General features: G+C 33.9%; 2 protein-coding genes and 1 long non-coding RNA gene across 8 annotated transcripts in view; 2 read left to right on the plus strand and 1 right to left on the minus strand.

The window, feature by feature from the left end:
* The first annotated feature begins 598 nt into the window (after positions 1–598).
* Positions 599–9,410, plus strand: LOC126870712 (regulator of G-protein signaling loco). 6 transcript variants are annotated; one of them, XM_050628668.1, is made up of 15 exons: positions 599–1,240; positions 1,348–1,956; positions 2,339–2,977; positions 5,194–5,304; positions 5,384–5,608; positions 5,712–5,950; positions 6,035–6,227; positions 6,481–6,690; positions 7,078–7,354; positions 7,442–7,590; positions 7,678–7,761; positions 7,862–8,006; positions 8,105–8,196; positions 8,379–8,634; positions 8,701–9,410. In XM_050628668.1, the coding sequence occupies exons 1-15, from the start codon at positions 599–601 to the stop codon at positions 8,925–8,927; spliced, it is 4,098 nt and encodes a 1,365-aa protein (XP_050484625.1). In that variant the 3' UTR covers positions 8,928–9,410. The 6 variants fall into 6 exon arrangements, with proteins under 6 accessions (XP_050484625.1, XP_050484623.1, XP_050484624.1 ...); XM_050628666.1 differs by having other exon boundaries at positions 8,379–9,410; XM_050628667.1 differs by having other exon boundaries at positions 5,730–5,950; positions 8,379–9,410.
* On the minus strand, positions 2,620–5,199 carry LOC126870770 (uncharacterized). Its single transcript, XR_007691443.1, has 3 exons — positions 4,987–5,199; positions 2,784–2,955; positions 2,620–2,693 (listed from the first exon to the last, which is right to left on the minus strand). It is a non-coding gene; the product is annotated as an uncharacterized LOC126870770 (long non-coding RNA).
* A 143-nt stretch (positions 9,411–9,553) lies between the features above and the next one.
* Positions 9,554–15,060, plus strand: part of LOC126870726 (M-phase inducer phosphatase 1-like) — a 29,824-nt gene continuing 24,317 nt past the window's right edge. Inside the window, exons 1-2 of the mRNA XM_050628710.1 lie at positions 9,554–9,860; positions 10,886–11,176. Of these exons, the coding sequence (XP_050484667.1) occupies positions 10,981–11,176 (196 nt within the window). The 5' untranslated portion in view covers positions 9,554–9,860; positions 10,886–10,980. The remainder of the gene's footprint in view (positions 9,861–10,885; positions 11,177–15,060) is intronic.

A 15,060-nucleotide genomic window follows, 5' to 3' on the forward strand; every position in this document is an offset into this window, starting at 1 on the left:
TTTGTATACCGGAAGTGTATGGATCGATGAATATAGGTACAAACAATGATGTAAATGAAAGAAAAGTGGAGGGAGTGAAAGGATAGAAGTAAAAGAAAAAGAATAATGAGATTGCCAAAACATTTTATAGTTGTTCGTGTGTTTAGATGTATGAGATAAATACTAGTACATATTTCAATGGTAATAACAAAGATAGGATGCTACATACACAAGTAAAAAAATTTTGAAAAATTCTGTTTTAAAGTTTAGTGATGCAGTAAGTAATAGAGTGTGAGAGAAAGAGGTGCAAAAGCGCAGAAAGAACGCCGTCACGAACCGCAAGCGTAAACGGTCGAAAACCGATTTCAAATAGAAATTGATTATAGATCCTCTATAGATGATTAGTTAGAGTCGATCGAGTGATAGAATAAAAAAATAATTCAACTTTCATATTTTCACTTATTCTTTGAAAGAATTAAAAGAAACTGATGGAATTTAGGGAAAGATGATTCGGGAGTTTTTTTGGATCGTGAAAGTGTTAGGTGAACGATAGTCTTTGATTGACAAATTAGAAAGATAAATTGAAACTTGTATGAATTGATGAAAAGAAAATCTAAGAATGCACCAAAACAGAAAAAAGAAAAAGCGAGTGAATTACGGTGTAAGGGCAGTCGAAGTATTGCGTGGAATGAAGGGATTTGGCTTTACGATCTCGGGACAACAACCTTGCATATTGAGCTGCATCGTTCCAGGAAGTCCAGCGGATATCGCTGGATTACGAGCCGGCGATTATTTAGTATCTGTTAATGGCCACAATGTTAGCAAACTGCCCCATGACGATGTTGTGCAATTAATTGGTCGTTCAAAGGGTATTTTAAAGTTGCAAATAGCTGAAAATTATTATTCTGATTCCTCTGACGAAGAAGGAGTAACAGCAGTACGCTGCAAGCCCAAATATATTCATAAACCTCGTGCAAGTAATATGGGAGCGCTACAATTACAATGTAGAGTTGCCAAAGTTGTGCGAGATTTACAAAGTGGTGCTATGTTTGATGTAGCAGGAAAAACACCACCTGAATTGCAAAACCATGGAACTTACTGTAATTTACATTATCACTGGGATATGTCTAGTCCTCTTCCACCACCACCACCGCCAGCATCTCATAAAAGAGATTCTGAGAAAATAGTGCATAGAACAGTTGTTGGTTACCTCGGAACTATAGATATTCCAAATCAATTGCATCCGTCTTGTATGATGCAGGTAATTTTGATAACACTATCATTATTATCTCTTAATTCTGTATAAACACTAAGTTATCCTTGAATTTGATCTAATATGATTTTACTAATTCATATTTATTCTTCTAGGTATTGAGAAAATGCATCAAACGGTTGAAAGCTGAGAAAAGAAATCCAACCACAGTATTGTTAACAATACATGTAGCAAATATAAAACTCACCAATTCAGAAAATCGTGTTATAGCAGAATATCCATCCTATAGAATAATATTTTGTAATTCCTTTTCTGAACAAGATAAACAATATTTTGGGATATTAACTAAATCTGTTAAAGATAAAGAAAATATTGTTTCCAATTCCTGCCATGTTTTTACAATATACTATAAATTAATTGATCATATAGTACATTCTAGTGTGTGCAATATATTTGGTTTTACATGCACCAAAACTTCTGAACTAAATGTATGTCAGGAATTTCCAGACAGTTGCAATGGTCTGATTGGTGCTATACAAACTTTGTACATATCAGATTCAACAGCTACTGACACAAATCCATATAATGAAATGAGGAGACATCAAGAAACTGCTTCTCCGCAACCAAGCAATATAAGTACATCAACAGCTCATTCGAGTAATAGTGATTCCGGAATTGGCTATAAGGATGATTGTACAAGTCGATCAGATAAAAATATCGTACAAAATATTCCCCGAAGAAGATGTCCAACTTTGGAATATAGGGTATGTTGATTAAAATGCTCATAGTAGTTAACTCAGTTAATATTAAATGGATTGTAGGATTTACATTGTAATAACACTATTCTATAACATTTGTTACTTAGGCAGTAAATATATATTGAAATGTATGTAGTCCTTTTTTTGTTATTTAAAATATAAAGTTTTTCATGGATACACCTGTTACATTTTGTCATTTTATCTATCTGAGTTCTAAAGAAATTTTAATGATTGTAATATGGGTATTATTCAATCCATTGCGGTTATAAAAAAAAATACTTAAAATATATGATAGTTTAAACTATTTTCATAACTATTCTAAATTGAACAGTTTTCATTTTACTTAATAAATAAAGATCTGCTTCTAAGTAACATGATATATGTTTAGGATGCGTGTGAATATTCGTCAAGATCATACGGTAACGAAGCTGTAGATTTGAGATTAACGGTACGAGCTGTATCGAAAACATGCTGGAACGAGACAAATAAATTGAGCAAAGATAGTCTGGAATTGCCTCGTGAAAGTGTGATGTTTAATGATTTTTGCAATGGCATAAGTACGTGTTCGGAAGCGATAGAAAATTCCGACATGAATTCCGACATACAAAAGGGAACGAAGAGGGGGGACTTGCCCACCTGTCCATTGCCATCTGCTTCAACAGTTAAGCAGGGGTTGCTTAGTTCGTCCGTTGGCTCTCTTGTGTCCGTTTGCACCACCGCAATGCTGCACGGTTTAAAAGATCCTGTTGAGACGCCCGGTGATGCCGCAATTAAGTCGCAATCGCAATTGTTGGCACTTACGAGACTAGCGGAATCAAAAGAAATCGACGTACCAGACAAGTTTAGCCCGAAAGTTTTTTCTGGTATTTCCAAATCTTTAGTGCATAGTTTTGAAGACCTTAATACAAGCATGGATTACGTTCGACCACTGTGCCAAACTTATTCAGATAAATCGGATAATTCACGTCCTTGGGGAAGCTTGCAAGAAATTAGAAACGTTGGGACCTGTGCGCAGAATATCTGTCTGGTAAGATTTATATTTATTATTTCCAATACTTACTTTTGCTAACGCGGTCTACAATGTGGGAGATTCAGGATCAGATCGTGTTTGGAACCTGTTTCGGGTTTTCAAAAAATCTAAGAAAGTTAATGGATACTTATTATAACATTTCTATTACAATATCCAATAAGTTTCAAAATGGAATATTTATCTCAAATACCGGGTCCGATATTGTTCTCATTGGGGGCATAAACGTCTTACGTTATACACGGAAGATTAATTGGTTCTTAAATGAGTTATCAATTTACAATTTGAGATTATTGCAATAAATGGGATACAAATATAATGAAAAAGGAAGACAAAATTTAAATATTTGCATTAAATGAAAGAATAATGCCTGAAATTGCAAATAAGGAAAAAGAAATATGAGAACAGAGGGGAAGCACGAGTAAATGAGTGAGTTCTATGAATAAGTGAGCGAGATAATGCACGAGTGTGAGAGTATGTGTGAGCGAGTGAGCGAGCGAAAGAAGAAGAGAAAAAGAGAGAATGATGGGAATTAGAGTATCATATTTCGGTTCGATAGTTTAATTCGATAGTACAATTTTTGGATGAAATAACGAAAATAATTTTACGAAAGAAATCGAATAAGTAGATAGAAGTAGCAAAGAAGATATATTTAGTATGAATAAATGAAGGTACCGACGGATAAACCGACCGACCGACTGAGCTTGGAACTTGGAAAGGAGAGGGAAAGAGAAAGAGAAGGAAATGAAGTACGAGCGAATATACCCGTAGCGGTAGTGCACATGAGAGTGACATGTTACACACAAAATGAACGTGACGCTGTCGTGCAATAGTTACAATGTTGATTACTATAGAATCATGGTTGAATTAATTATTTAGAAAAAGTAATTGAATAATCGTTCGTGTAAATTATCGGTTCGATTGTAAGAAATCGATCGGTCGATCGTGTCGGTTCTGTCGGTATACGTCGTGTTCGGCTGACCATTGAGTTGAACAGACACCGTGTGCGGAATCATAATTGTCAACGGGTGCATCGCTGCAGTTGGGCGGAGCCCTTATTATTACGAGCATACCACAATCTTGTTTTGATAGTTAATACCAAAGAAAATTATTTCCTTGACTGTATTATGTTTATATAAGTATTTTTATTTTTCCTTCGATAAATGGGATCGTTACGTGTGTACACGAAGGAATACGATCTTCGATCACGACATGGATACCGTGGTGAAATCGGTATGTACGACACGGTCAATATTTTATGGAATTACTAGGAGATCATCTAATGGATTCTAGTTCGACGTTCTTTATTTTTTCAAAGTTAATCAGTTGTTTACATTAAAGAAGTGACAAAGTGAAATCGAAGAGCATTCTCGCTATTGTTATTTTATAAATCAGGACAGAAAATGAAATTTTAATGATTTGATCTATGATCAATAGTCGACAACGTCAAATCGATATGTTACGTCGATACGTTATACTGTTACACCGATACGTATTGTTATCGTTCTAATAATTGAAATTAATTATATTTTCGCGCCCTCTTAAATCTTTTTATAATTATATTTTCCTTAATTCTATTTCAATTATTTGTGATTATGATGTACTTGTTCAAATCTTATCAACGATTGATATATATTAAATAAGTGACTCAGATATTTATGGTTATATATTTTTGTTGTCGGGAATGTTACGAAACAGGGAGGAAATAGATGTATTAAGAATTATTTATTATTACGTAGAATTATAAGTATTTTTCGTTTTTATGTTAGCTTTTCTTGTTTTAGTAGTTCTCTCTCTTTTTTTATTTTGAATTTATAATTATAAATATTTAAAGTTCTTAAAACGACTTATATACAGTTGCTTAATTATAGCTGTAGTACAATGGATTAGACGGACTATCATACGAATTGGAGTTAATGTATAAAAGACCATGAAGTTCTATTGACAAGTAAATTAAATGTTATATAATAACAATTATTAAAGACCGTATAAAGTTAGTGATTGCATACCGTTCTTTTTGTTCCTTGATTTATTCTTAACCAATATTTGTAATATTTGTTATGTTTGCAATAGTCGTATATAATAATCGTAATATTCGTAACGTTCGTATAAGGCTGAAGGCGCACGCGCTTGATCGTTTCCCCTATGACTCGTTTAATCCCATTTAACGACGTTATCAATAAAATATAATTTTTTTTAATGCTTCTTTCACACAGCACGGTAGTACACAATTATGCGATAAGAATACCGATTGTAAAAACATACATGCATGGGCCAATGGTTTTGAAAAATTACTAGAAGATCCAAAAGGTTTACAAACATTTGCGGTAAGAATGAAATTTTATTTTCACTAAATAAATACACATTGCATATTTTTCTAATACCTTTTTTCTTTTCATAATTTAGGAGTTTCTAAAAAAAGAATTTAGCCATGAAAATATCTACTTTTGGGCTGCTTGTGAGAGATACAAAGATACTAAAGATGTTACTACAAGACGTAAGTTGGCAAATCAAATTTACCAACGTCATTTGTCTACTACAGCAGCTGAACCTGTAAACGTTGATAGCCATGCAACTGGCCAAATAACGCAAGAACTTCTTAGTGAAGCACCTGCTGACCTTTTCTTACAGGTGTTCATGACATGTTTTTTTATTCTTCTGTTCAATTCTGCAATTGTGTTTATTACCATTATTAATATTATATTAGTTGTTCTGTATTAATAGAAATCGTTAGTTTGTATTTTATTTTCAGGCTCAAAAACAGGTTTTTAATCTAATGAAGTTTGATAGTTATCCGAGATTTTTAAGATCTGATTTATATCGTCGTTGTGTAGAAACAGGAAATTCCATAACTGGAGTAGAAGATTGTGATTTAAATCTTACCAGTTCTCCTAGTGTAAAGCTAAAGAAGAGTCACTCAGATGCAGAAGATCGATGTAGAAAATCTATTCTTCCATGGAATAGAAAAAACAGGTACTGATAATAAATAGTATTTAATAAATACTAACTGAAAACAAATGTTATCAGTGTATATTCGTCACAGTAATGTCTTTTTAGATCTAAATCAAAAGATCGTGGGGAATCTGAATATAATAAAGGCCCTAATAGAAATGAGACCATATATAAGAGCTTTACAACTATGAAAAGAGAAGCAGAAGGTAATAACAACGACGACAGTATTTCTATATCTAGCAGCAGGTCTTCATTAGCATCATGGGATTTGGCATTAAGACAATCATTCCACAAACATGTAAGTATTCTTTCTTTTTCTCTTACATTGTACATTGTAATTAAAAATAAACTTAGAAACTATTTTGTTTGGTAAAGCAATTGTATCGAAGGCAAGTATAACCATTGTATGTGTTAGTTTTACTTGTAATGCAAGTGTGTAGTAGATATTTTGGTATTGCAACTATGCGCAGATGTTTGTTGAAAGCTAATGTTAGTGTTATTAAGCACACATTTAATTTCGAATCTACAAAAGTTGTATGTATAACTTGTAGTCTTTATCGTCCTACGAAGGACAGTCGAATGAAACGAAAGAAGTTCGTGCCAAATGTACCGGGTTATGTCGGGTAATATTACCCGATGGATCGACTACGGTTGTGCCAACTAGCCAAATGGAGAGTATTAAAGATGTGGTTACACGCCTCCTTGATAAAAGAGCTCTTCGATATTCTAACTATGACGTTCTAATCCTTGCTACAGATGAGGTTTGTGATCTCTTGTATTTATTTAATGCACCTTTTAAAATTATCGCTCGAAACTAATAAAATAATTTGTTGATGTTAAACATGTATGGGACACGCTTCTTTCTTGCACATAGTCTGATTGAATGAAATGATAAGGTTGAATGGTATAACTATTGTAGGAGATTGTTGTTTTATGAGAATTGTTATGCATGCATTTCTGGTGTAGCTTTTGTAGTTGGGCACATTTGCATTAAACTTGATGTAAAATATACGTATTTTATGTATGCCGTACACGTATAATTTATAATCTAGTATAAACAGTCCAATCGAAACGAATATTCGTTGTACTTGTTATTACCTATACAGTATTAATATTTGAAAATGATAAAAAATTTCTTGTGTTTTCAGACTATAGATACAAAATATCCATCATCGGTACTGGCTGGTCAAGAAGTGGAAGTTGTACCAACGAAAATACTGAAAGTCGATCTACCTTCCCGTCGAGTAATAACTGTGATTGCACATAAAGGCAGAACTCTTAAAGATGTACTAAGGCCACTTCTAAATAAGTATGGTTTTAATTTAGAAACTATTACTGTATGGAGTGAAAACCACCGTGTTTGTACGGATGTACAGGCTATTGATGCTCCTGCGAGGCTAATTTTGACCAACATAAAGGATCAAGGTAATAAAAATGTTAGGATATAATAAGCTACAAGAAATTGGTAAAACATTAACTGTTGAAATAATTTGAGGGGAAACATTTTTGTAGATCCACAGAAAGAATTAACCACAGTTAAATACACTCATGATGGATCAAATTCTCAATCCACTCTAGACGAAATCACAAATAGAGTATTTGAAGAGCTTTTGGTGGGCAAAGGCGCGAGTAAATATCATTACAATGATGGTTCATGTAAGGTAAGAAATGTTTTATTTATCTAAATAATTATCTGAAAAAATTAATTGCTTTTTTATTTATGGGTTATTTTATTTTCTGGGATATAGTCCGACGATCAACGTTCTGAGGGTTCCTCTATCTTGCCGAGTAAATTTTTTCTTCGAGATTCTACAATGCATGGAAAAAAGAAGGTATGGTAGATGTCTGTTATTTTATATGTCTACTTACATTCAGTGTACATGTTGCTTTGGAAGATCGATTTTTATATATCCATATATTTTAATGTTAAAGGGAGGGAAGCCTAAATGTAATATGAACGAAAAAAGCAATGCGAACGATTATGTCTCCGAAGAAACTGCCAAATCTCATCCTCCTTTAATAGCAAAATGGCGGAACGGGGTAAAACTGCAATTACCGGGAAAATTCGACGGCGAAGGTAAATTATATATCATAGTACGAGAATAGTATTGCTAATAATAAAATTAGAAATATCTTTATCCAAGTATAGGATAATATTTATATTTATATTTATAGATTTATACGAAGGTTTAAAACGCGCACAAAGATCTAGATTAGAAGATCAGAGAGGCACAGAGATCAATTTTGAATTGCCAGACTTTTTAAAGGTAAACAAAAAACGAAACTTATATGCTCTGGGGTATAATAATGCGTATTTTTTTAATGGTACCAAACATTTTCATAAAGCATATTGTCAGTTATCGTAGTAACGTTTTTAAATACATTTCATTTTTGAAATTTTTATTATGCGTTGCGTTTCGACCCTTAAAGCTATGAAATTACTGATCAGAACAAGGAAAATGGTAAGCCGACGGATCGCAACAAAGTTCGAAGACCTAGGATAATATCTACCAATTGCGAAGCAAATGCCAAGTTTTACAGTTCGATTCACGAACGGCAAAACTGTGGCGGACATGATCAAAATACGACAACAACAGCAACACCTATAACAACAACATCAACCGCAACGACGACATTGGCTTCAGCAAAGAATGGAGATCTTGATAAACGATTCCATGTATTGGCTACTGGAAAGGAATTGCAGAGTAAGTCATCAGATAGTTCGTTCATATTAGATACAACTTTGACGGACGGAGATCGGACCGTTGTAGAGAATGGATCTTGCTCCCGAAATACTGCTTTGGATTCTTTCGATACTCAAGTCAACTCGTTAAGTGTAATGAAATCATCGAAACCTCCACCCCTTCCGCCGAAGCCAAAAAATCTTGTAACATGCGCAACAAAAAGTGGGTATATCATGTCTTCGAAATCTTTACCAAAGTCAAATTGTGCCGTTTCTTTAAGTCCAACCGAATTTACTCGGAAAAATATTTTATAACGTATTGCATTAGGGAAACGACATTCACATATTTTTGTATCTAGAATACATAAAATATACCACAAAATGAGCGAAAGTGCTTTCTAATCAATTTTGTATGTATCATATGCATTGCTACATATTTGAGGCAAAATGGTAATAAGGCGAAAAAGTTTGTATTTGTAGTATTATTCAGAACTTATTACCATTACGATTACGATCTTGTATCATACCACTTCGCCTCGATCGGTGGTAAGGTGCCCGATCCTCAAAGATGCCTTTATTCTAACGATATTCACAACGTATTTTTAATCATAAAAAAAATTTTAGTCTAAACTTATTTATGATGTTTTTACAGTACAGCTGTTACTCTCCTGGTTATACAGGACATATATTTTATTATTGTAATTTATAGCGAATGAATATTGTTATACGTAAACGATGGAAAAAATATTTGAGATTTTATGCACATTAAATAAATTATATAAACTTTGTTTTATAGAAGCGTTTCTTTTGTTTCTGTGTTAATTCGATATTTATTCCGATACAAATAGCGGAGGAAAATTTTCATAGTCATGTAAATTTATGTTCGGCGCACATAGGAACATGTGTTCAACGGTTTTCTGTCTCCTTTGTACTTTTGATTTCTTGATTTATTTCCTTGCGCTTTTGTAGGTGGCGTTATATGCAATGATAATATATTTACGCGGGCTTGTCATCATTGTCAGTTTGTTTAGCTCGATATACGAGTCAACGAAGTTCGATTTGATTATCGTGTTTCGACCAGCGAAATTATGTATGTATCTGACGTTAGTTTTTGATATGTTGTTCTACCATGTTAAAAGAGAATCGTTACAGTTAATTAGTACAAAGTGTAAAGAACTTGATTTTTCAATATTTCAAGTTGGAAACTTTTGTACAAAAGTCTTGTAAATAAAGTCTGATCAAAGAAAGGTAAGTAACTGAAAGATTAATTTAAAGATATATTTACAGATTATTTTATTTCCCTTAATTATTACTTAGTTACTATTAAAGCAGAATGTTTCGTCCTATAAAAGATAATAAGAAATCATCTTAAATTATTTAATGTTATTATCACCTAACCCTACACAGTGTAAATACGCTATCCGATTCTTATCCTTTGTTCCATTCGTTCTGTTACTGTTCAAAGACGATTCTCTGTCATTCAATGATTATAAATGAGATATAATGTAGCGTGTATATAAGAATAATTAAACTATTAAATTAAAAATACAATGGAACACATTTTGTATCGATAGTGTGAAAACTATTTTACTATTACGAAATTTCTCAAAATTTCTGACTTCTAGCTTTTACTTTTTGAAGATTTTATCTTTTATAATTCGTTCCGTGTATCAAATAATTACAATACAAAAAAGTTATATATAATTAGTGAAATTTAATATTATATTCTCTATTATATTATACGTATTAAAAGTATCGACGAAGTAAGCAAGGGGAACACGTGCGTTGCTCTGTTCAAATCTTTTATTGTCAAAGTGTTTTTCGATGCGTTCGAGATTGAATAATTAGGCTCATAGGTGTGTTATTAAAGAGGTAAAAAGTAAGATACTGAAACCTTTTATTGTTGATATCGGTCAGATTTGACATTTACGACTGATAAGAGATAAACGTTTAATTAATTGCTTCTAATTCTAATTGCAGGTTAAGTATAAGAAAGATTCACAAGATACTGCACATTAACTCGTAAAACAGTTTTTATTCGAAAGTTTGATTGGATAGCTATTTAGACTGAGAGAACAAAGTAAATAATTAAAAAATATTTCGCTTTAATAATATTATATTATATTATATGTAATTTAATAACGTTAACATTTAGAATATAATATTGAGTTCGTTCTTCGCCCTTCATTATTTATCATTTTATCATTAAATTCGTATTTCTTCAAATTCTCACATAGATTCTATATACATCTCTTCTATATTTCCGTTTGCAGATTATTTTTGATTCGTAGTCCTTGTAAGGGCACGTAAAACCTATTGGTTTAGACGCATTGAAAGTGTTGAAAAAATTGGACGCACAAGAGATACGATGTCTGGTTATAAACGCGTGTCTGTATTATCCTGCATTACTGAAATAGACGAATGTTCACCGGACAAACGTCAAGAGCAAACAGCAACATTCGTGTCACCGATTTCCGGAATTATTCGTAGCTTGATGAACTCCGCGCTCTCACCGCGCAATTATTCGAATTGCAAGAACAATGTAATCGATGAGAATGTAGTAGGTAAGCAAAATGAATACTTGCAAAACTACAACAGTACAGTGTCTCAAAAATACATCGGCATATTTTAGTTATCAGATTTGTGTAAAGAATAATTTCTCGTATACACGTGTTTCCAACGCATAATTAATAAGCTGGGAGCTATAAAACCGTAGTAATTTTCATTTTCACGATAATTTGGAAAATACCCTCTCCTAGCACTACGTAGTTAATTAACGTATTACTTAACGACTATATAGCGATGTATTACCCGAATTACCTGCAATACTACTTTTTATAAGTTTCTAAACATTTCTATTTACAAAAATGACCACCATAGCAATTATGAGTTAAGTTTCATTTCTGCTTCATAAGTTACTCATATTTGGTTAATTATCGACAATAAAAAAAATGTTGAAGTTGTGTAGAGAAAACTGCAAGTGGAGGGGAGTGTGATTAAGGTGGAATGGAGTGGGGGTAAAGAGGAACGTGGTGGGGATATGAAATAAGCTATTCACGTTGGAACGAGAATAACGGAATAAATACGTTATTTTGTGCAAACAGCGAATTAATGCAGAGCAATTTGCAATGATTGCTTCAATACATAAGTAATGTTCTCATATACATTTAATTTTCCGTTTATTTTGAAACAAAAATTCGTCCGGTAGAACTAATGGTGAACCAATACGAAACGACTGACTTCTTTGATCAGAAGGAAAGCTGTTTGGGTTAACAAAAAAAGTCTGATTAGTAATTCGGTTTATAACCGTTAAAGGTTGCCGATCAAAACTTGGAGGTTCAGATTGCAAGACCTGCCTTACCGGCTCCACGAGAAATGCTAATACACCGAAACCCTCGAGAATACAAAAACCTGAGATACCCCTCACACCTTATAGGCCCTTATAGATTCTCGAAGCCCTTTACCATCTCTTCGTCATTTTCTCTCTTCTTTCCCCTGCTTCTTTAATTTCTTTCACTCCATACGTCCACGTCGTCCTCCCCTTCCTATAATCTTTTTTTGCTTCTCCGCTCCACTTTTTTTCTTCTTCATCGACTTTACATCTATTCGAATATTTTAATTTGACATTTGCTTTTATTGTTCGTTCCGTAGTTATGGTAAAGATGCGTTAGCGTTTGAGACAGTTCGGAACGTTGGAAACAGACGTTTATCGCTACTCGCGATGCGGAAGAGCAAGAGCGCGGTGAAACGTATTTCGTTAGCAGCTGTGTTATTCCCTGAACGGTGATCTTTGTTTAATCGCCATTTGTGCTTTATCATATATTACGCGCTGATGCACGCGCCTGTATAATCACACACGTTATCAGAAATATCTATTTAACGTATAGTCCGTCTTTTTTCCCCTCTATTTACTTGCTGTGTTTTTAAGGTTTCCTTTTTTCATTAGTATCGTATAGTAAACAAAAGGGCAACGACCAGAATACTTCTGCACTAATTGATACTATCAATGAATTGTTAAGTGACAAGTTGTAGGTTATAGAAGTAAGCTATAATTTTGTAACTGTATGTCAAATAAGATTATTGGATTATTTGTAATTTGTAAAATTTGATCGTAAATTTTCATGTGTTTTATTATCAAACATGTTCTAATTATGTGAGAGAATCTATTGGTACTGTCAATTTGTAATTTGTTACAAAATATTTGTACACATTTCACTAATAATATTGGATCAATTGTACAACAATTGTACACATAAGGCAATGCCAGCACAGATAATAAAGCACGTTGTTAATTCTCTCAAATCTTCAAGCAACCATAGGTAGGGGTTTCCCTTATTACCTGTGCTACCCTCTTTTCAAGTATGTTATTCATCGAAGGTCGTTGAGAAGAGGAGTGAGTAAGAATGTACGATTAATAAGCAAAATTATCTCATGTTACCGGAAATTGTTTTGCGATAATCTTTAATTTTGCAATAATTTTGCGTCACTTTGTAAACGTACGAAACGTTCCAGTTCGATACCGGTTGACGGTTCGATGACGATCATGGTGCAATGGGTTGCACCTGTGTGGTAAACGAGCGATATATAAGTCTTTCATTCCATTTCAGTCCATCCGTGACTTATTTCTTAGTAGCTTCTATTTATTCGCTTGTTATGTATTTGGCTATCCAATTTGTTCATCCTTTTATTCATTGTAAAATAATTCTATTATTTAAATAGAATAGAAATAGAAGCAAAATACCATTGTGTGCTTAAAGAAAGAGTATCAATATTGAAGGTGCCTACACGTTAGAGGAATATTAGGAAAATGAAATATTTCATATTCATCATGCGACTATTTATAAAAATTACAATCGGATTCGGTGATATCCAGTTGGCGAGGGTAGTCCGCGCCCCTATATATATCTCCTGTCGTTTTTTTGCTAACCGATCGATGCTTCTACTGGTCAACCGTCGAATTTTTTCTCATCAACGAAATTGTACAAGTTGTATGAACGCTATCACAGCGTAGAGAACCTGTGCGCTTAAGTGTATAATGTATAACGTATTACGGTTGCAATGAGCATAGATAAGCTGAGATATGCGCTTATATAAACACGATACAAATATACTAGCTTTCTCTATAGTTTGGATAATTGTTATTTTTCTTAATAGGACAAAAAAATGAGGTTGCACCAAAGGAAAGAAAATGGATGAGAAGTGAAAGGATGAGGAAAATGGAAAGAGAAGGGGTGAGACAGAGAATATATGATCCACGGTAGGAACAACGGGAGCAATTAGGTGTAGTCGGGTACTAGAGCGTTGAACGCAGGAAAACGATGGGGCGCTAACGTGTGCCTCTGGTGTCTCCTGGTATTCCAAGGGGTCGGTACTTACCCCACTAGGGGAAGGTAAGGGCTCAGGGGGCAGACATATGAGCACACATGGGACGACAGTCACCACCTGGCAGTGTGTAGTCGAATGCTTACCATCGTTGAACGAATATACGAACGTACGCGAGTGTACGAATGGTGGGTACCCGAGTGAAACGCGTTGCAACCCCAACCCTCCACTTGGCTCGTGCCACCGTACATTGTCGTAGGCTTTTCTTCTCTCGGTTATCGACTCGAAGACAGTCTGTTGGATGAAAACGGTTAGACTCTGCGACCATACACCGTTTCATTATGTTTGCACGATTATTCTGCTACGTCTACTTCGGACACCAACGAGTATGTTCTAATTTAACGATTTCTTAATATTTGGAGGCTACACAGAGGAATTTTAAAGTCCAATACACTTGTAACTAGTTGCATATTATTTGTGGCTATCGTAATTGTATAATTATTCTGTGGTTTTATGTAAAATTTCTTGGACTTGTTGCCTGTTTTTTTAAACGTAATATGTCTTTGCGCATGGCGAGTGATCTTTCAATGCAAGTAACGATAAGTCACTCTTTTGGTTACCAAGTGGTCAGTCAGAAAATTGAGAAATATTGACTTGTCATGTTTTCCCTCCTATAATCTTCATTCCAAATAGAAATGCTAAGAGATATGAATAAACTGTACGTAGCTCGGACTACTTGCGATAAGTTTCTATTATAATTTGGGTCAGATGACCACCATTACGTTTGCACAATCATTCTATTCCATCTGCTTTAACACCAGCCAATTCCTTCTTACTCAACAATTATTTTTAACGTATTATTTTATATTTCAAATACAAATAACAGTGGATAAACAGCTAAACATTAGCTACATTGAACAATGCGCGATAATCATTTAGTTCAGACGTTTGTCTAAATTCGATTTTTATTTGATTGAATTTTATTGATACGATATCGATCGGTAGCATGTACAGGCTTGTATACTCTCATAGATGTGTGCACGTACGATTCTAATGATTACGGAACATACGTTCGACATCTGCATCCTAATCTCGCTAGTCTGGTCCGCGTGACTGTGACAGCACC

The sequence above is a fragment of the Bombus huntii genome, chromosome 10 (genome assembly GCF_024542735.1).
Source record: "Bombus huntii isolate Logan2020A chromosome 10, iyBomHunt1.1, whole genome shotgun sequence".
Classification (NCBI taxonomy): Eukaryota; Metazoa; Arthropoda; class Insecta; order Hymenoptera; family Apidae; genus Bombus; species Bombus huntii.